General features: G+C 58.8%; 1 protein-coding gene across 1 annotated transcript in view; it reads right to left on the bottom strand.

Annotated features, from left to right (window-relative positions):
- LOC124102861 (cGMP-specific 3',5'-cyclic phosphodiesterase-like) overlaps nt 1-19,207 on the bottom strand; it is a gene marked incomplete at its 5' end in the record, with an annotated part of 56,052 nt that extends 36,845 nt beyond the window's left edge. The window contains 7 exons of the mRNA XM_046459290.1: nt 5,584-5,671; nt 6,478-6,586; nt 6,691-6,894; nt 13,738-13,802; nt 16,004-16,141; nt 17,401-17,490; nt 18,890-19,207. Of these exons, the coding sequence (XP_046315246.1) occupies nt 5,584-5,671; nt 6,478-6,586; nt 6,691-6,894; nt 13,738-13,802; nt 16,004-16,141; nt 17,401-17,490; nt 18,890-19,207 (1,012 nt within the window). The remainder of the gene's footprint in view (nt 1-5,583; nt 5,672-6,477; nt 6,587-6,690; nt 6,895-13,737; nt 13,803-16,003; nt 16,142-17,400; nt 17,491-18,889) is intronic.
- Between the last annotated feature and the right edge of the window lie 975 nt (nt 19,208-20,182).

The raw sequence follows: 20,182 nt of genomic DNA, 5'->3' as shown, positions 1-20,182 counted from the left end.
CTTGGTCAGTGGCCTTCGAGGGATCCCTTAGGGTCCTCAGTGTGCCCAGGTTTTCTGGAGCCTCACTCTGTCCCCGACAGAGCTCCCGCCGCCCCTCCCCCATCCTCCAGCCGCCCCTCCCCCATGTCCTTCCACCAGCCCTCCCCCATGTCCTTCAATGTTCTTCTTCTGCTCCGCCCCTATGTCCTTCCACCCCCCATGTCCTTCCCTCCCCCATGTCCTCCCGCACCCCCTCCCCGTGTCCTCCCTCAGCCCCTCCTCGTGTCCTTCTGCTGCCCTCTCCCCATGGGCCTCCGCAGCCTCCAGCGCCCTCCTCAGCCTCTGGGTGGGAGGCCTGCTCACAGTTGCCTGTGCTCGCATCCTCTCTGAACCCCCCAGTGCTGACCAGTCTCATCTCCTCGGAGTCTCTGGGGGCCGGCCGTGGCTCCATGTCCCTGAGCACTTGGGCCTTCTCCTAGTATCCTGTCCATGCTGTCGTCCGACTCTGCCTTGGCCCATCTTGTGTACATCGGGTTCTCAGAATGGCCCGTATTCCTGCCCGTAAGGATTCCTCAGTGCTGGGCAGGTGTGCTCCGGTCCCCGACCAGGCCTCCTGGGCAGTCTCCCTGGCCAGCTCCTGCAGCTGGCTCCTCGTGTCTGCTGGCTGTGGGCTGGCTGTGTGGCTGGCTGTGGGCTGGCTGTGGGCTGGCTGTGGGCTCGCTGGGCGGCTGGCTGTGGGCTCGCTGGGCGGCTGGCTGATGCTGGGAGCCATTAGCCAAGTAGGTATGACAATTTCCTTGCCAGCGTACCCCATGTTGCTTAGTGGAAGGACTCGTGGAAATAGGACATTTTGCAGTGACATTGCATGTAGGTGACCTGGCTCAAGGACCAGGGCGGATACGGGTTTAGGGTGTTCCCGGTTTAGGGCGTTCCCAGTTTAGGACTATCTGGGTTTAGGGTGGTTCCAGGTTTAAGATTATTCCTGCTGGGAATAGGGCGTATGCTGCTGCCTGAGTTCCCCTTGAGTTCTCACGGGATTTGGCTCCCAGCAGGCTGTGGGCTCGATGTGGGGCTTGCTGTGGGGCTGGCTGTGGGCTCGATGTGGGGCTTGCTGTGGGTCTGGCTGTGGGCTCGATGTGGGGCTTGCTGTGGGGATGGCTGTGGGGTCGCTGTGGGGCTCGCTGGGCGGCTGGCTGTGGGCTTGCTGTGGGCTGACTGTGGGGCTGGCTGTGGGCTGGCTGTGAGCTCACTGTGGGGCTTGCTGTGGGGCTGGCTGTGGGCTGGCTGTGAACTCACTGTGGGGCTGGCTGTGGGGCTCGTTGTGGGGCTCGCTGGGCGGCTCGCTGTGGGGCTGGCTGTGGGCTGGCTGTGAGCTCACTGTGGGGCTCGCTGTGGGGCTGGCTGTGGGCTGGCTGTGAACTCACTGTGGGGCTGGCTGTGGGGCTGGCTGTGGGGCTCGCTGTGGGCTGGCTGTGGGGCTGGCTGTGGGCTGGCTGTGGGGCTGGCTGTGAGCTCACTGTGGGGCTAGCTGTGGGGCTGGCTGTGAGCTCACTGTGGGGCTAGCTGTGGGGCTGGCTGTGAGCTCACTGTGGGGCTAGCTGTGGGGCTGGCTGTGGGGCTGGCTGTGGGCTGGCTGTGAGCTCGGCTGTGGGGCTGGCTGTGAGCTCACTGTGGGCTGGCTGTGGGGCTGGCTGTGGGCTCGTTGTGGGGCTCGCTGGGCGGCTGGCTGTGGGGCTTGCTGTGGGCTGGCTGTTGGGCTGGCTGTGGGCTCGCTGGGCGGCTGGCTGTGGGCTGGCTGTGGGGCTGGCTGTGGGGCTGGCTGTGGGCTTGCTGTGGGACTGGCTGTGGGCTGGCTGTGGGCTCGCTGTGGGGCTGGCTGTGGGCTCGCTGTGGGGCTGGCTGTGGGCTGGCTGTGGGGCTGGCTGTGGGGCTGGCTGTGGGCTCGCTGTGGGGCTGGCTGTGGGCTGGCTGTGGGACTGGCTGTGGGCTGGCTGTGGGCTCGCTGTGGGGCTGGCTGTGGGCTGGCTGTGGGACTGGCTGTGGGCTGGCTGTGGGCTGGCTGTGGGGCTGGCTGTGGGCTCGCTGTGGGGCTGGCTGTGGGCTCGCTGTGGGGCTGGCTGTGGGGCTGGCTGTGGGCTGGCTGTGGGCTGGCTGTGGGCTGGCTGTGGGCTGGCTGTGGGGCTGGCTGTGGGCTGGCTGCATGGTAATCGGGCCATCACCTTCCCTTTGTTTTCTTCCAGTTCTTCTGCCCTGCAGTTCTAGCCCCGGTGGCACTGGAACTAAGCAGGATTTACAACTTTCTCACCAGGAAGACTGGGGACTTTGGTGACAAGCAACAACACACAAGGCGGCCCAGGGCTGCACACCACCTGCCTCAGGAAACATCAGCGGGTACGTCACCAGCAAACAAACGTGTGTGACCTGCCGGGACAGAACTCACACAGGGACACAGTGAAGTGACACTCTCACCTGGTAACTGGAGAATCTCGTTCATGCCTTGGACTCACGCAGGCACACAGGTGAGAGGTCACCTACCCTAAGAGTCACCATCTGAAGCCCACACCAACAGACCAAGATGGGCGCGTCACGGAGGCCTGCAGGGAGCACTTCGGCAGGCGCAGGTCTGGGGGCTAAGCCCGGCATCCTCCGCAGCGTGGTAGAGCAGGGAGCTTGGGCAGCTCCCACAGGCCAACAGACGCGCCCCAGTAGTCCTGGGTCGCTGACCATGGAGCAAGGGCTGGTGTGAGGTGACCCATGGCCAGGTGACATTGCAGATGCACTTCTGTACATGAGGCTCCCTCCTGGGTACGGCCTCCCTGTGAGGTCCCGGCAGTCAGTGACCGAGGGGGAAACGTCACACAGGGACTTGCCGTCGTGAGGAGCACGGTGGCAGCCAGCTTCCAGCACACCGGGTGAGGAATGCGGGTCGGCTCTCCTCTGCCAAGCCATGGCCATGTGGCGGTGTGACGCTCAGGTTTAGACCTCTTAGTGGGTGCTCTGCTCTGCAGCAGTTCCACGGGCCCTCGGATCCCAGAGGCCGGGCAGAGACCCGGGCCACGGGCTTTCCACGCGGCATCCGCAGGAATGAGGGTGCCCCAGACTCCAATCCTGTTCTGGTCTCCTTAGTTCATAAAACAGCAGGGCCATTTCCTCCTCACACTGGGGACAACGCAGGCGTCTCCTGCCCTCCGAGCCACACAGAGGAGGTTGAGTGATCTGTTATTTCATTTACAGGGAACCTTCCCCTGGAAACCAAGGCTCGCTCACTCTGGGCAGACTGACCGGCCGTGTGGCCAGGCGGACAGCGGTGCTGCTTTTAAAGCCCTTTGCTTCTCTGTCTAAACAGGGGCAGGATGGCAGGCGTGAGTCCCGAATAGACCTGAGGGCTGCAGAGTCCCCTCCTCAGAGGTGTGTGGCCCGCCCAGGACCACTCCAGGGGACAGGGAGCGGGGGCCTGCTGGGTCCCCCTCCCAGGCCGAGCCCTGCAGTTCCTCCAGGACCACTGGGCGGAGTGCAGGAGCGGCCGGGCAGCGGGCACCTGGCTGGCAAACAAGGCTCCTCTGCGGCCCACCCCACGTTCCCCAGGTCCCAGGCAGCTTCCCGCGACCTGCAGGCTCCCAGGAGGCACAAGACGGCTGACCTTCCCCTTGGCCTGCGGCCACCACGTGACCCTGCCCTGGTGTCCCTCCTAAGGCCTCGCCCTCTTCTGTGTGGAGGTCTGGGGGACAGTGGCCCGAGGAGAGTCACACTCCTGGCCTGCCGTGTTCCAAGCATGGCAGTGGAGCAGCGGCCAGCAGGCTCCCAGTAGGCGGGCAACATGAGCTCAACAGGCCGACTCCCACCCGGGCTAGACAGCAGACCAGCGTGCCGAAGACAGACCACCTCTGTGCGGAGGGACAGTGACCAAGTCCAGGAGACTCATTTATGAAACCAGGACCTTCTTCGCACACGACAAGGAGAGGCTGGCCCCGCCCTTATCAGGCCAAGCCCACGGCTCAACAGGAAGGGGTCATCAGAGCACCAGTGTGTCCAGGGCACACGACTGTTGAGAGCCACAGCCGAGTCAGGATGGCATCTGGCATTTTGCCAGAAGGAGTGGTTGAGAAGTAACGCCAGCGAGCCATTGGGATGGTGATAATTAAGTTAAGCTGTGTATAATTATTAAGATAATGACTGATTGCTGTAACTGGATGATGCTAAATTGAAACCAGCTGTGTATTCAGTTGTGTATATAAACCTCTGCTGTCCGGCAATAAGGCGGCTCCTGCTACCTCCGGTGCCCGCTACTTTTGAGTTCTCGCGGAGTTCCCGTTGAGTTCCGGTTGAGTTCCCGTGGAGTTGGGGCAATAAAGTAGTTCCTGTTTGAACCTACAAGTGGCTCGTGACCTCCCGGTTTTTTGTGCCCAGCCAGACTGCGGTACACGACACTGCATTCTACCCTCTGGCAGACGAAGGGGATGTTCCATGGCACAGGACGAGGACGCCACAGGCTGCCCCTACCCCCTCCTGCTCCCCCAAGCAGTGGTGTGTGTGAGGTCAGAACACAGGAGCCCAGGACAGGCTCTCCCCGGCCCTCGACCCGGCCAAGCACTGCCAAAGCTGACCTTGTACCCCTCCTCCTGCGGACGCCCCCCTCCCTCCTTCTGCCGAGACTCTGCTCTAACCCAATCCCAGCCAAGTCTTGCAACTCAAAACTATTCACACTTTTCAAGGTAAATGTATCTAAGTGTTGCTTCAATTAGGGTTTGAATTCTAAAGTTTAATCTTTAGAAGGCACTTGTCTTCCTTTATTTCCAAGTTCTCAGGGAGATTTTTTCCCAAGTCAGTCATGAGGATTGGCATGTAAAGTCACATGCCCTCTGCCCTATACTTAATGTGACCTATAATACCAAGGAAACGTCGTTGAAAACAGGAGGCATCATGCACTTTTGAGAACACATTCTTCCACCATCCTGAACCTCTATGTGCCAATACAGGGTCCCCAGGGTTGGGACTTCTGCTCTGCTCCCCGATGTATCCCAAGTGCTAGCACGGTGTATAGCTCAAAATACACTTACTGAATGAACAAATGAATACAACCTATGACTAAACTACATACTTAAAAAATCAGAACCCAGGGAGCAAGATTACGGCACACATTGCCAACTTCTAATACACCACTTTCAAACAAAAAATTCTGGTGAAATTGAATTATAATAATTACGAAAATCTGTTTTTTTTCCTTAGTACTGGGGATTAAGCCTGCAGTGCTCTACCACTGAGCTACACCCAACCCTTTATTTTTATTTTTCAAAGTTTGAAACTAGGTCTGGCTTAGTTGCCCAAGCAGGCCTCCAACTTGCAATCCTCCTGCCGCAGCCTCCCAAGCAGCCAGAAGTGGTATGCACCACTGTGCCCAGGCAAAGACAGTTATGGTTAATAAAATACCTAACAAATATATCTGCTGGCATTCACCAACTTACAAGTATCTCAAAAGGCTTTTAGCATTCCAATCTTTATAGCTTCTTTTAGACAATTTATTCTTCAAATTTACACCCGAAAGGAGGAGTTGGAAACACATTTTAAAGAGCAAGTGCAGAGTACAGGTTAGCAGAAAGACTTTACCTATGACTTTATTCTTCTTCCCATTTTTTATGGGGGTACAGAGCAAACTGGTAATGTGCTGCTGGCTCACGGCTCCTGTGTTTTCCTTCTAGATGAAGACAGAAAGAAAGCCCACGTGACAGGAGGCCAACTCACCGGCAGAAGCCTCACCTGAAGCCAGGAGCGTGCTCACCTTTAACTACAGACAAACGTGAAGCGGAACACGCGGGTGACCGTAAGATCCACAGCAGCAGCCAGGCCTTTATTAAGGTGGCCTACCAGGTGTGCCGACACTTTAACTCCAGCAGGTTTTACTCAGCATCCACCACCCTGGTGAAGACCAGTGTCCACACGCTCTGCCCACCCCGGGGTCGGCCTGCCTCCCACCATCCGACTTAGTGATTCCCCTGCGCCTGCTGCCCGAGTGGCCGGTCTGACAGGTGTCCCAGCTGGGCAAGGGCACAGGACATGGGCGGCTCTCTCAGAGCACATGCCCTGCTCAAACACAATGACAGAGCCACCCACATCAAGGAAAGGTCCCTGTGCTTTGCTGTCCAAAGACACCTGCGTCCCCACTGGGAGCAGACCATGGCAGGGTACCAACTGCAGGAGTCGGAACCGGGAGGAGCTTCACGTCTACGGGTAAAACGGAGGAGCCCAGGAGCGCTCCGAGGAGTGCCACGCCGTAGGGGCAACGGCGGCTGCCGGCCTGGCATCCAGCCTCTGATCACATTCCTTTAAACAACTAGAAAGCACAGAGAGAGCCAGGCCAGCCACTCCCCACGACTGTGCGTCCTCCCTCACCAACCAGGGAGCGTCAGCTCCCAAGACAACAGCCCAGGGCCAGCCCACGGGGAGGGCTGGCAGGGCAGGCGACGGCAGCAGCCTCCACCTCGGTGGACCGCAGGCACTCACCGTCCAGGGCAGCCTTTGGTCCCTGCTGACGTCGGGGACATTGAGCGGCTCCATGGTGTTCTTGACGTACTGAGCGTACATGTAGTTGATTTTGCCAGCATCTCGCTGCCTGTGAGAGAAGAGGCCTGAGTGCGTCCTCTGCGGCCAGCAGATGGGAGGACGCCATGCCCACAGCTGAGGAGGACCCGCGTCTCTGCCCTCATGGGGCCACACCTGCACCTTGGCTGAACACCCCCGCCTTGGGGGTCACTGGCGGTCACTGGCTCACATGTGTGGAAGAGACAGCTCCCACAGCGCTTCAGCATCTCAGTCTGCAGCGCGTCGTCCGGGCTCCTGTTATGACCGAGCCGCCGCGGCCTGAAGTGTGCGCTCCAACAACCCCCAGCTTCCGAAGCCTGGAGCCGAGCTGGAGGCCTCCTGTGGGCGGCACCAGAGGCCCCGTCCAAGACGGCCTTCCAGCCGGGTGTGCAAGGGGCCTCCGTGTCTGAGGGGTCCCTCGATTGCTCGTGAATGTCCACACTCTGCAGCACATGGGGCCCCCGCCCTTGGGATGAGGGAGGCCCAGCCGGGTCATAGGACACTTTCTGTGTCACTTAATGAAAACTCACATGGACTCCCCCACAGCGTCTTTTCAGAAGACGCTGAAGAGTTTCGGAATGACCAGGGCCTGGCATCCTCAGTTACCTGCCTCACAGTGGCACCCCCGCAGGGCAGCAGGGACAGCTCCCAGTGAGGGACGCCGAGCAGGCCTGGGGACGCCCTAGGTCTCTCCCGTAGTCTCCACGTTCCTGCTTGTTCCTAGCACCTTGCTCGCCTCAATCTCATCTCCACGTTCGTCTTTTTCTGCTGTAAGGTCTTTATGGCAGTCATTGAAATTTAAAAATCATCTTCCTCAAAAATTATTTAGAGCGTAAATACTTCCACTGATTTTTTTTCCCAGTCCCTGGCTGAATAGGTTGACCGCAAAGACTCAGCCTGCCGGAGCAGGGTCGTGTCAGTGCTGGCAGGGACAGGGCAGAAGCACCTTCTCAGGGCCTCCTGTGCTCTGGTGGAGGTAGCGAACCTGGCAGAGGCTGGGGTTGGGCAAACCGACCCTGGTGTCAGGACCTGCCAGTCTCACTGTGGCCTCACCAGCTGGGCATGGGTCCAGGCAGGAGGGACATGCACACACCAACCGTCCAGGGTGGGAGGAAGGCCACTGGCCCCTAACCTCACAGCTCCAGGCGGCCTCTCCCATCCTCCACGCCTGGCCTGACAGCTGCCCCCAGGGACGTGTCACCATGCCCCTGAGCCCTGGCGACTTCCCAAGTTGCGGGCCTCTCTCCTGGCCAAGGTGCTTTAGCCTCTCCCCGTGGATGTGATGCCAGCTCAGACCTAGTGCTCAGCACGAGCAGAGCCAGGTGCCCATGAATGAAGGAAAAGGCAATGCCAGGCGGAACCCGGAGCCGGCGCCCGCAGACCGCCTGAGGCCCAGGACAGCTCCGCTGGGAAGGGCAGCAACCAGCGCCTCCGTCTGCAGAGATGCTCCCGGCCCCCTTCATATTTGCCACCCGGGGAAGGCTCAAGAGGAGCTCCTAAGTGTGGGCTGTGGGCCGGAAACGGTGTGTGAGACCAGACTCCTTTACAACAGGGCCCTGGGGCAGGGGCCAAGAGCCCGCTGAGGTCAGCCCCAAAGGTGAGCCAGGTGGGTCAGCCACACCTGGGATCCCAGCCACTTGGAGGCACTGCGAGGAGGAGGATCCCAAGTGCAAGGCCAGTGTCAGCCACTTAAGGGAGACCCTGTCTCAGAACATAAAAAGGGCTGGGTGCAGCTCAGTGGTTAAGTGCTCCTGGGTTCCGTCCCCAGTACCTCTCCACACAAGAGGAGGAGGAGGAGGAGAGGGAGGAGGAGGAGGGGGAGAGGGAGGAGGAGGAGGGGGAGGGGGGGGAGGAGGAGGGGGAGGGGGGGAGGAGGAGGGCGAGGGGGGGAGGAGGAGGGGGAGAGGGGGGAGGAGGAGGGGGAGAGGGAGGAGGAGGAGGGGGAGAGGGAAGAGGAGGAGGAGGGGGGGAGGAGGAAGAGGAGGGGGAGGAGGAGGAGGAAGAGGAGGAGGGAGGAGGAGGAGGAGGAGGAAGAGGAGAAGGAGGAGGGAGGAGGAGATGGAGGAGGAGGAGGAGAGGGAGAGGAAGGAGAGGGAGAGGGAGGAGGAAGAGGAGGAATGAGGAGAGGAGGAAGAACAGGAGGAGGAGGAAGAAGGGGAACAGGAGGAGGAAGAGGAGGAGGAGGAGGGTGGCCACCAGGAGACCAAGAGCCCTGTGCGCCTCTCGTAAGCAGGTAACAGCCGCAGTCGCTGCCACCGCTGTCATCACCACCCCGTGAGCGGCCGCAGCCAGGAGACCCTGAGTGGTCCCAGGGCTGGAGAGGAGCACTGTGCTTCCTGACCTACACAAAGCCAAGTTCACCCTGTGCCCTGAAAGAAAGGCTGATCATTCCCAGCTCCTGCGCTCAGTGAATTCAGCGTGACCTGCTCTGAGAAGGCTGCGTGCTGCCTGGGAGAGATGAGGGGACAGGGTGAGTGACCAAGTGGCCGCCTAGGCTCCTGATCCGGCAGGAAGCTGCGGCGGTAGCATGTGCTCTGGGTGCGTGTCCGCCTGGGTTGTCAAGCAGAGGTGCTGGCTGTCCTGGGAAACTCTCCTTCCCACCCAGAGGGAAACTGCCCTCCGCTGCCCCAGCGGGCTGCTGTCCCCAGAGCTAAGTCCGTCAGCAGGATGTAAAAGGCAGTGTGGTGACCCCAGCCCTGCCCTGTCCTCGCTGTTTAGAACAGGGACGGGAGGGCTTGGGCTGCCCCTCGGTCCCACAGGGAAGGGCCACATGCCAGGGATGCCAAGCAGCAGGGAGTGCCCGGGTCCCTGGCGTGGTGAGGCTCTCCCAGGAAGGAGGACGCCGCGTCCGTCTGGGTCTCATGACTGACCCCTCCTAGCTCATGCAGCTGGTAACAAGCCACCCCACACATGCAGGGAAGATGCCCCAGCACGGGGTGGATGGCAAGGGGACGGGTGGCCCTGCAAGGCTGGCCAAGACTGACCCCGGAGTGGGGCTGTGGACACAGGAGGGAGCAGGACCTCACAGTGCTGGAGAGGCCACCACTGAGCCGCACAGGCTGGCAGGGTGGAGTGCGGCTTCAGCCTGCAGGTGCCAGGCAGGCAGAGGGCGGGAGATGAAGAAAGGGCCGTGGCAGGAACGTGGGCCTCACCCTGGCAATCGCAGGGACACTCAGTGGCCCTAAGGAGGATCCTCTAGGAGCACACCCACCGCATCCCGGGCTCTGCGCCAGGGCCACCTCCCAGAACTGCTCCTGCAGACTGAGCCCACATGGTGGCACCAGGACCCCGCCACAGGGAAGCTGGCAGGAGAACTCCCCAGCACCTGCTCGGACCCCTGCCCTCGTCCCGGCTGCGGTCTGCATCAGACTGATTTATTTTGGAATGAGGATGAACCCCGGGTGCTCCAGCACTGAGCCACAGCCCCTCCTTTCTGCTTTTTTAAATTTGGGAGAGGGTCCTGCCGAACTGCGAAGGCTGACCTTGGACTTGCTGTCCCCGGCCTCAGCCCTGAGTCTCTGGGATCACAGGCCCTCCTTCCACTCTCTCAGGCCTCCTGTTCCTCTCGCACACCTGCCCAGTCCTGGCGTCTGGTTCTTGGAGGTCTGGGCCAACTCAGGCATCAATGGACTCTGCACAGTGGACAGCAGAGGTGACACTGCAGGGGACTCTTGGGAAGGCCGTCAGGGACACGGAGCTGTGGAGGAGGCGCAGCATGTGCCTGCCCTGGAGCCACACAGGGCCCTGAGTCCTGCCGTCCGCCATCCCGGAGAGAAGCCGCGGCTTCAGGACGGTTCGGTGTGCACCAAGTCCTGCTGCCGGGACGCGCTGGGCTTGAACCACGGAGTCAGCGGGAGTCCTTGCCTCTTCCGTCCACAGTTGTGTGAGTGCTAAGGACCCTCTTACCACCTTTCCCTATTTAGTGATGCTCGGGTTTTCTGATACGATTGTCGGTGACGACTATGGGCTGGTGTCTCCTCCCAGGAGGTGGGCTCAGGGGTTCCGGCCGCGGTGTCCTTTCACAATAGCCTGTGCGTCCACGAGGACCACAGTCTGCTGGCGTGGAGGACAGTGCCCTCACACCTGCCTCAGAGCCAGGCCAGCCACAGCGCCACCTCTGTCCCTCCCCTAGTCAGTTCTCGGAGCCACAGCACCGACTCAGCCCCCCACAGCGCACCTCCGTGGGATTCTGGGCCCCACCTCAAGGGCTCACCATGCTTCACCCTGACGAGGTGGACTTAACGAGGACCCGCAGCGCGCACCCAGAAAGCCTCCCAGTTCTCCACCCGGCCCTCTCCACTGGTAACCTAAGAAGCCTGGTCTGTCTGCAGCTAACGTCACCAAGCTCCCACCCTCCCCCACTGAGGGCTGGGTTTGTGGATACGAATTCAGACCCGGACTAGAGACCCCCGGGTGAGCAGAAGTCACCGCTCAGCCCCCACTTCAAAATGCTGAAGTCACTGAACGCTGGCTGTGTCTAAGTCAGTTTTTATGCAATTCACCCTGATATGTGAATCTTATTGAAAAGTAACCTTAAATGGAACTTTCATTCATGACTGGGGGTCTTCTAGGGCAGGATGAGAATAAAAGCTGATTTAAAAATATGTAGCTGCTCTAAGCCATTTGCACGGAATGGTTTTTATTGCTTTAAAATTAGTGAATAAGTCGGCTAAGATGGGTCTTCTAAGGTCACCATACGGGCCCCCTCGTGCTCTGTGAAAGCGTCTTTACGCTCAGGCTGTCCTGGAGGGACTGGAAGGCCACCGAAGGCCCTTCTCAGGCTGACAAGCAGGTGGTCTTCCTGAAGGAAGCGCCGCGCCTGTTCTAAGAATGCACCAGCAGAGGGCGCTGAGACCCCGAATCACTGGGCTCAGCCACGGGGGACGCACAGGAAAGTCAAACCGCCAAGAGATGAAGTGAGTCACAGAGGTGGGCGCTGCTACACAGAGGTGTAGGGGCAGACGAGGATGATTCGTGACTCTACACCTTTAAGAAGCATCATCCTAGCTCTTCTCTTATTCTCCGACGGAGATAAAGGTGAGGAGACACATCTAGACGCACAGACCTTTACTTACATAAATGACTCAGCTCTCTCCAGTGGAAAAGCAAAACACAGACACCTCAGGGGCCTTACAGGCAACTTGCTAAACTACCATCAGAGATGCGACAGCACATCAGCGCTCTGCTAGGGCGGCGAGCCCCCTGACAGTGGCAGTGTGCAGACCAAGGCTGCTGCACACCAGGACGTGCACGTCACACGCGCAGCTCCAAACACGCAACACACGCCAACACAGGGCGCGGGAAGGACAGGGCCCGGGTGGACATAGGTGTCACTCACTGCCAGCAGGACAGAGGGCAGCGAGGGCCAGCCCTCATGTGAGTTATGACCTCATGGGGCTAAGCCCCAGGGCACTAGCAAGGTCTCTGGGAGAGGCCAGGCTGACCGCCTGACCTCCCCACCACGGTCAGGCTGGGTAAGGTGCACCTTCAGTATCAGTGAGCTGCCGTGGCTTCTGAGTCACCTCAGCCACGAGCAGCCCCAGATCCTTTAAAGGGAGGGAAGATCTTTCATCCTGCCAAGCTGCTACAGTGACCGCTGGCCTGAGGGGTCTCACCTAAACACACCCTCGTAGCCAGCCTCAGCTCCGTTCACTGGGCTGTTTCTGCACCTGGCCAGGGAGGCTGGGGGGAGGACGGTGGGCAGAACGGCAGGTGCAGGCCGAGCTCCCAGGCTGGCAGCACCAGGAGGCGGAGCACACCAGGCTGCAGGCCGGTGGTCATTGTGTTCCTACAGCTGGGAACTCGACATCTGCTTTGTAGGGTCTAGAGATGACTTCTGTTTTACATGGCTTTTCACTTTTTATTAAAACATTTTCTTCCAAATCTTCTGGATGAACTATTTTTAAATGGATATAAGAGTCAAAGAAACCCAAAGGTAAACTGAGCTCCCCGCGGGGTCTCCGGCTCTTCATCTCCAGCCACCGCGCTCCGTCTACACCGTATGGGAGCTGCACTGACTCACTTGGCCATTCTCGTGCACTTACTTCTCTGCACTTGGCTCAGCCATTTAGAGTGAGCTGCGGACCCCAGGACACTGCCCCTGGACCCTGCAGCATGAGTCTCCAGAGCGGGGGACGTCCTCCCCAGTGATGGGGACAGGCTCCCTCGTCAGGATGCCCAGTGTCCACCCAGCATCTGGATCTCCACCTGTGTGTGTGAGGGGCTCTTTTGATCATGGCCTGGTTCTGAACTGGGACCCCCACAGAGTTCCAGTCCTGCCTGGGCTCTGGGCTCTGAGCACAGCACCTTCCTCCCACCGTGTCGGGGGATGGCACTTGTCTGGCAGAGGGTACACAGCCGGGTGTGCAGGGAGGTCCTTTCAGAGCCATGGGCCGAGGAGCTCAGCACTGACGCTGACTAGAGGCCACCCCACCCGCCACGTGGACAAGTCTGGGAAAGGCCGGAACCTTGACGTCCCAGGGAGGCACAGCAGCCTCTGCTTCCACGCGAGGCCCTGAGATAGGACAAGGGCCACGGGGGAAAGGGGTCTTCAGCAGTGGAAAGGGAGCGAGGTGGGGAGTGGCACGGGGGCTCCCCACGGCTTCTGCAGACTGGCATTCCTGAGGGTCTTCTCACCTGCGAGGACATGCCAGCTCGGCTAAGGGTGACAAAAGGACTGAGTGAGAGCTCTGGCCCTCTACCCTGAATGTGTTGCGGATTCTTCAGGAGGGACAGTGGCATCCATCCTCCATCCCATGAAGACCTTACGCTGCTCAAACAAGTCACCAGCCAAGACCCCAACGCAGGTTTGAAAACACCGCAAAACACAGAAAAGAGCTGGAGGGCCGTGGAGATCTGGTCTGTCCAGGCCCCGGCTCCTTCTGCTGCTAGATCAAATCGGAGCAGGAACCTACAAAGTCCCCAGAGAGGGGCGAACAGGCTCGTGAGCAAAGGTGCTCAAGACGCAGTACTCCTGGGTCCTAATGAGCTCGTGCACAGTCACTCCACACCCAGTCCCACACCGGTCACCCCGGACACTGTGACACGGTCCACAGACAGGCCGGTGCAGTGGAAAGCCTGGGGCTCCATCCCCACAACACCGTGGGGAAAACGGCCCCGGGGAGCGTGCTGAGCCAAGCTGGTGTGAGACCCCGTGAGAAGGACAGATGGTAAGTCACTCACCTTGCCAAGGTATCCGAGGATTCTGCCTCTTCACACTCCATGTGAAACACGCTAGAAAAGGAGTCCTGAAACAGAAGACGGGAGGCTGAGGCTTGGCGTCGGCAGAGCGCAACCCAGGCGCGGGCGGCTGCTCCTGTCCTGCTGCCCCAGCGAGGCCCGGCTCACGCACAGGCTCTTGCAGCTGTTCCCCACGTCTCGTCTGGTTTTGACGGGCAAGAAGGCCCACCGCAGCCCGCGCTGGTCCACTGCTTTCCCACCAGGGAATCCTACCCGGATGCTGTTATTACACATAGGCAACGTGCCTGTGGGTCACACGGTAATATTTTATCATCATTGAAGTAACACGAAGACTTGGGTGCCGTAAAAATCACCCTTGAAATCACACTTAAAAAGCAAGACGCCCATCTGCCCCGTGCTACAGTAACACCTGAATAAAGGAGAACTGGAAAGGACCATCAGAAGGGGGTGTGATCAAGGGCGTTTGGAGAGGCTTTGATTTTATTTTTGCTCATGTCGAAATATTTTAATGCACAGATAACTGCAATAGATATGAACCAACAAGGCACCTGATTCCCTTTGTAAATGTAGCAACGTAAGTTGTAAAAAAGTTAGCAAAACATATTCACGGCTTCTTGTCATCTGTAGTCCAAGGCACCGCTTTTCCAAATCAGCGTGTTACCACGCAGGGTGCGACCCAGCAGAAGCTCGCACTGAATATCCATGAAAGTGATATTTAAGATGTTTAAAAATAAGTGCTTCATGTATAACTTTCAAAAATTAAATGCCAAAGAGCAGGCCGTGAAGGCTGAATCTGACATGGGCGTTAATGGATGCTGACCTGAACTTTAAGGCTGACAACTGTCTTGTGATCAGCTCTGCGTCAAGGGTTTCGTGACCAATTTAAAACGTGAAAGAGCACCTATGGACATGCGGACTATCTTTTTAGCACAGTGAATTTTCATTTGCTATCCTTTTGAATCAGCCACTGTGACACACACACACACACACACACACTCACACACACACTCACACGCTCATACACACACACTCATACACACAGATGCACACGATGACGGGCCACACAGCCTTCCAGCTTGTTAAAGTGCCTGGTTGAATGCTTTTCTATCCTACTTTCCCGGTGCCACACGGACCCACGCGGACGCTCTTCCCAGTTCCACGGAACTGCGTGGTCTTAAAGGAAGAAGGACCACGTCGGAAAGAAACGTGCAGAGGCGATGGTTCCTGGGTCCAGGAGGCTCAGAGACCGCACAGAGCGCAACAGCGAGGGCCAGGACTCGACTCTCCTGCCAGACTCGGGCAGATGCCCGTCTGTGGGTGGCCAGCACTGGTGTGAGCACTCCCCTCTCCCTACACCCTGGGCTTGTCCTGTGCCTCCGCCAGCAACAGAAAACTGCGCTCTAGAGGGTAAAGTCGGCCTTAGGAGGTGGGCAGTGGTGGGTCGGGACGTTGGTGAACGTGAAAGCATCTGTGATTTCATCACCGTGACTACCCCACTGGGAGGAGGTGCCCAGCGTCACCCAGCCTGCAGAGGGCAAGTCAGACCTTGTCGGTGCTGACAGGTGCCAGACTGGTCAGTGCCTGGAGTAACGGCCTCTCTGGGCGACACCTGTGGTTTGCAAGACCCTGTGGGAAAGGGAAGCTCTTCACCCAGCACTCAGCCAGGTCCACCTGCTTAGAGCAACAGGGCACCCCGCCCTGCCGTGGAAATCGGCACTCCGCAACGACTTCTTCCCATCCAGAGGTGTTCATCACCTCGCCACCTACACAGCGACCTCAACAGTGTGGCCATGGGCTACGCAGTGGACACAGGGTGGCCATCATCATGGTACCTACACAGTGACACAGTGTGGCCATCGCCATGGTGCCTACGCAGTGAGTGACACAGTGTGGCCGTGGCCATGGTACCTATGCAGTAGACACAGTGCACAGTGTGGCCGTCGCCATGGTGCCTACGCAGTGGACACAGTGTGGCCATCATCATGGTGCCTATGCAGTGGACACAGTGTGGTCATCATCACGGCGCCTAAGGAATGGACCCAGTGTGACCGTTGCCATGGTAACCGTGCCAGGCCACAGGGTAGCTGTCGCCATGGTTGAGTAGTGGTGGGGTCCGGGGGTCTTGGAGAAGCCCTACACCCCACTCACCCCTCAGCTAGACAGGCACCTAGTGCCACAGGGACAGCTGTGTGGCTGGGCCAGTGATGGGGCCCTGTGCACACGCTCCCAGGGCCGTGGCTGTACTCACGGGGCAGTCTTCGTCCACTATGAAGATGGTGCAGCTTTGGACCTGCATGAAGGAGATGATGGTGGCCGCTATCTTCTTCAGAATCACCTCTAGTGACTGCTGCTCCTCAAAAATCAGGCTGGCCAGGTCCAGCAGCACCTAGAAGGAGGGAAGTGCCAGCCTGCAGGGGCTGCCGCAGCCGGCAGCGAGCTGCCCACGTCCTCACTGCTGCTGTACGGCTGACCGCCCCAGTGCTGGGGCAGCAGGCCTGTTCTGCCTGCTGGCCACACGCCCTGATGACCATCAGGATGGCCACACAGAGGCTAGGCTGCAGGTGGGCAGCGTCTGGCTAGTCCTGATGACCCCTCCACTAGCGTGACAGGGACAAGCTTCCTACCACAGGGTGCTCGCAGCAGTGAGCGGGTGCTGCTGTGGGGCTGAGCACTACAAGGTGTTCTGAAGAGCGTCCGGCAGGCGGCACACCGGGATCACTGCCCCCCACACCCAGATCAACCTTCACCACACGCCAGTCTTCAGAGAGCTCAGCTCTGCACAAAGCCAGCGTAAGAGCCCCTGTGCCTTCCTGGGACTGTCTTCTCTGAAGCCAGTTTGCTGGAGAAGACCCGCCCTGGCTGAGGCCTAAGGGTTCAGGGTCAGGCGACAGGAGGCGAGTCCACAGCAGCACATGGAATGTGTGTGGAGGGCAGAGCCCGAAGAGGGGAACGCAGACCAGCAGGAAGGAAACATGCCCGTCATGTTCAGACGGCAGAGAAGGCACGGAACGTCCACGGCAGGCAAGAGCAGGCACAAGGCGGGCCCCATGCTCTCCGGTGTCCACTCACACCCACAGAGGCAGCGGGCACTGTGGGTGTCCCTCACCTGCAAGTCTCAGAACGCTCACCTCACTCGTACCATCTCTTAAGCACTTAATTGGGAATGTGCTGGAACAAAACAATCAGGGATCTAGAAACCAGGGCACTAACCAGAGGGCCAGAGCAGGTTCCGTGGGACATGTGCCTCGTGGTTGCAGGACAATACGCGAGTTGTCAATGTGGTGATAATGAAGACAGTCCAGAAGAAGCAGGCAGAGGAGTGGGGTGGGGGAGGAGGCTGGGGGGATGGCGGGTGCTGGGTGCAGGTCTCATGGCGCCCAGAACCCAGGGACGGCAGGAACTAACGCGTTACTCAACAGCGCCTGGGCAGCAGCTGGACACCCACATGCAATGGGCAGGGTGAGGGCCACGTGAGCCTGCGCTCTCAGGTCAGCAGACGTCCACAGAGGTGGGGCGACCGAGCAGGGAGACAGGAATCGGTAACAGCTTCCAGAACCCAAGTGCCTCTGAACGTCTGACCTAGTGCCCTGCACCTGAGCCAAGCCAGGACTCTCCCGTGGGGACACCGACACCCGCAGCACTCACCTGGTTCCTCCTGTTCTCCAGGAGCGAAGTCTCGTAGAGCTGGGCATTGTGAAGCACGATGCCGCAGAACGCCAGGTAGGCAGCAAAGTCCTGCAGAACAGCAGCCGAACCGTCAAGGGGCAGTGCCCAGACCACTGGCACCCAGGTCCACGGTGGAGTGAGAGCCACGAGCCCAGGTGCAGGTGGCACTGATGCCAACCAAGTGGGCCAGTGTGTTCTCAGTCTCCTGGGCACGGTAGGTCTGGGCCAGCAAGAGGAAGGGGAGAGGGGCTGGGAGGGGGCTTCTTCACATGAGACCGCCATCTGCTCTGTGCAGAATCTGCAGTGGCCTCCACACGATGCTGAGACTCAGGCCTCTGCTGAGACTACATGGAGCCTGCCAAGGGTTACTGCCGCAAGCAAAGGCACATCTGCCATCAGGACAAGGACAGCAGCAGCGATGCAGCCACACACTGCATCAAGGTGCAAGTAACACTTCCAATGTGCTCTTTAAACACGGACCCTCACAGCACCCTGAACACCCCCTCCTGGGGTTATGCGCTACAGTCATGTTAATTATCAATCCAAGCACATCTTGAGATCGCATGCTTTATCCCACAACCATGAATATATTTTGCCAAGATGTGATAGAGCCTAAAACTGCAAATTCATTCAAGAGGGCTTCACCTTAAAGGGCTATAAACACAATAATGGAATAAAGAGCCAATCCAGAACCATGCTTTCCCACCAAATATCCGCAGTTGTCCCTGGCAGCACAGGAGGCTAGATAGGTATTCAAAGGTACTTGCTATGCTAAAGCATAAGGACAAACAGGTGCCACACAGCCTAAGCCTGGGTCAAAGTATCTCCTGTCTTGTCTGAATGTCTGTCAAGCTCCTATGAATTTTCAGAGGAGCAATGTAAATACAATGGTCCTGGGGGAGGGGGCGCTGGCGATGAACGGTACAGAGGTAGGTATTCACCAGGAGGAACGGCACGCCTCCCGCAGGATGAAGTTAAGAATGGGTTCAAGGACGTGCTGGAGGGGACAGATGCCACTATGGCCTGGGGAACGGGGCCTTCAGAGTCATAAGAGACGGGCATGAAGTAGCAGCTAGCCTGTTCCACGCACCCTGGATCTGCACCCGGGCACCAGCAGTCTGTGGACAAAGCCTGTAAAGCAATGGTGCACCAGAGAGCAGCTCCCACTTGTGCCAACCTGGAGGCTGAGCCTGGGTGGCTCTGGACTTTCACTCAGGACAAGCCTCTGCAGCAGACAGCAAAGGCGAGCCAGGCCATCAGGGCCCACGTGCACAGCCGAGGGCAGGGGGCAGCTGCAATTCCAGACTGAGCAGCCCCACGCTCCCAGGTAGCACCCACACTGCACACTGCACAGGGCAAAGATGCCTTTCAACACTCAGGGTGCTACAAAGCGCCATCAAGGACCCCCAGTGGTTGCTCTGGGTTGGCATGCAGTACCGGGCCCCTGGCAGCAGCATGGCCACAGTACCTTCTCGTCCTTCTCTGTGAAGGTCCCGCCACTAGCAGATTTCTTGTTGATGGCCTGGGCCACACCGACGACCTGGTGGTGTAAGCACAGAAAGAGACACGTGTTTTCCTTGGCTGAGATCACCACCAAGAATCCCCCCGAGTGAATGTGTGGAAAGGACAGGGTCGCAGACCTGTGCAGAACCTCAGCCCCGGAGCAAGCCTGTGCCCGGAGCAAGCCCTGTGCCCCAGCAGCCTCCCTATTTCTGGTCGACCTGATGCTGCCGGCTTCTTGGGCCAAACCCAGCGGGACCCTGGTCCCCCCTGCAGTCTGGATGAACTAAGTGGCGGAGACAGTTTATGTGAATGTGCTCCACAACCATCTCTACATTTCAAATAAATAAAGTGAATGTTTTATGCTGCTCTTAAATATTTCAGAAGGGCAAAATGCTCTTTTACTAAAAATGAAACAGTCCTGAGTGGCCAATCACAGAAGAAATGTGGGAGGGTCTCCAGGACACAAAGACGTCCTGATGCAGGGGTGAGGTCCAGCTGCTTTGGGAACTTCAACCCTGGAAAACCATTTGACCTTCAACAGACTTATTTTTGGGCTACTGGAATACGAAAACAGGAATTAAAAGTCGAGCCTTATTTCAAACAGATCAGAAGGCACCCAGAGGGCGAAGGGTACCTGAGGAGACAACTAACCTACCCGAGATGGGCCTGAGACCCCAGCAAGAGGTGTGCGTGGGAGGGCCTGCCCAGCTCACTCCTCGGCAGCTTTGATAAATGACCTGACCTCCCCCTGAGGGCAGGGAAGCACACAGGCTCCTCCACGTGGTTGTCTGACCCTGACACCCTTATTCCCGCTCTCCTCCTCATAATAAAGGATATTAACATTTTAAAGGTGGAACACCTCTTCGTCCTGACTCACCACCCTGGGTCAGCTCACTCACCTCTGTCCCCCTCAGCTCCTAAGTCAGCCAGCTCTATGGCCTCCGCCCAGCAGGGCTGCTCACTTGAAGCCGACTCGCCAGGACTGTCAGGGCCGCTGGGTTCACACACACAGCAGAGGGGCAAGGCCACATTCGTGTGTGTGAGGTTCCCGGGCCTTGGATGACTGGTCCTTTCAAGCGTTCTTTCCTTTTGTGTATCAGCGGCTGCCCTGAAGGGGCTCAGGACCCAGCGTGGCGGGACATGACCCCACAGCACTGCAGCACAGACTGGCGACCGTCACGACCCGGGCTCTCAGCCCGCGGGAGTGAGTGCTAGGGCCCTGTGGCAAGGGGCACAGGCTGGGAGTCTGCTGGGAGGA

The sequence above is a fragment of the Marmota monax genome, unplaced genomic scaffold (genome assembly GCF_021218885.2).
Source record: "Marmota monax isolate L192 unplaced genomic scaffold, Marmota_monax_Labrador192_F-V1.1 WCK01_AAM20220418_F8-fsc01434, whole genome shotgun sequence".
Taxonomy (NCBI): Eukaryota; Metazoa; Chordata; class Mammalia; order Rodentia; family Sciuridae; genus Marmota; species Marmota monax.
Note: the sequence above shows the minus strand (reverse complement) of the source record. Positions and strands in the feature narration are given on the sequence as shown.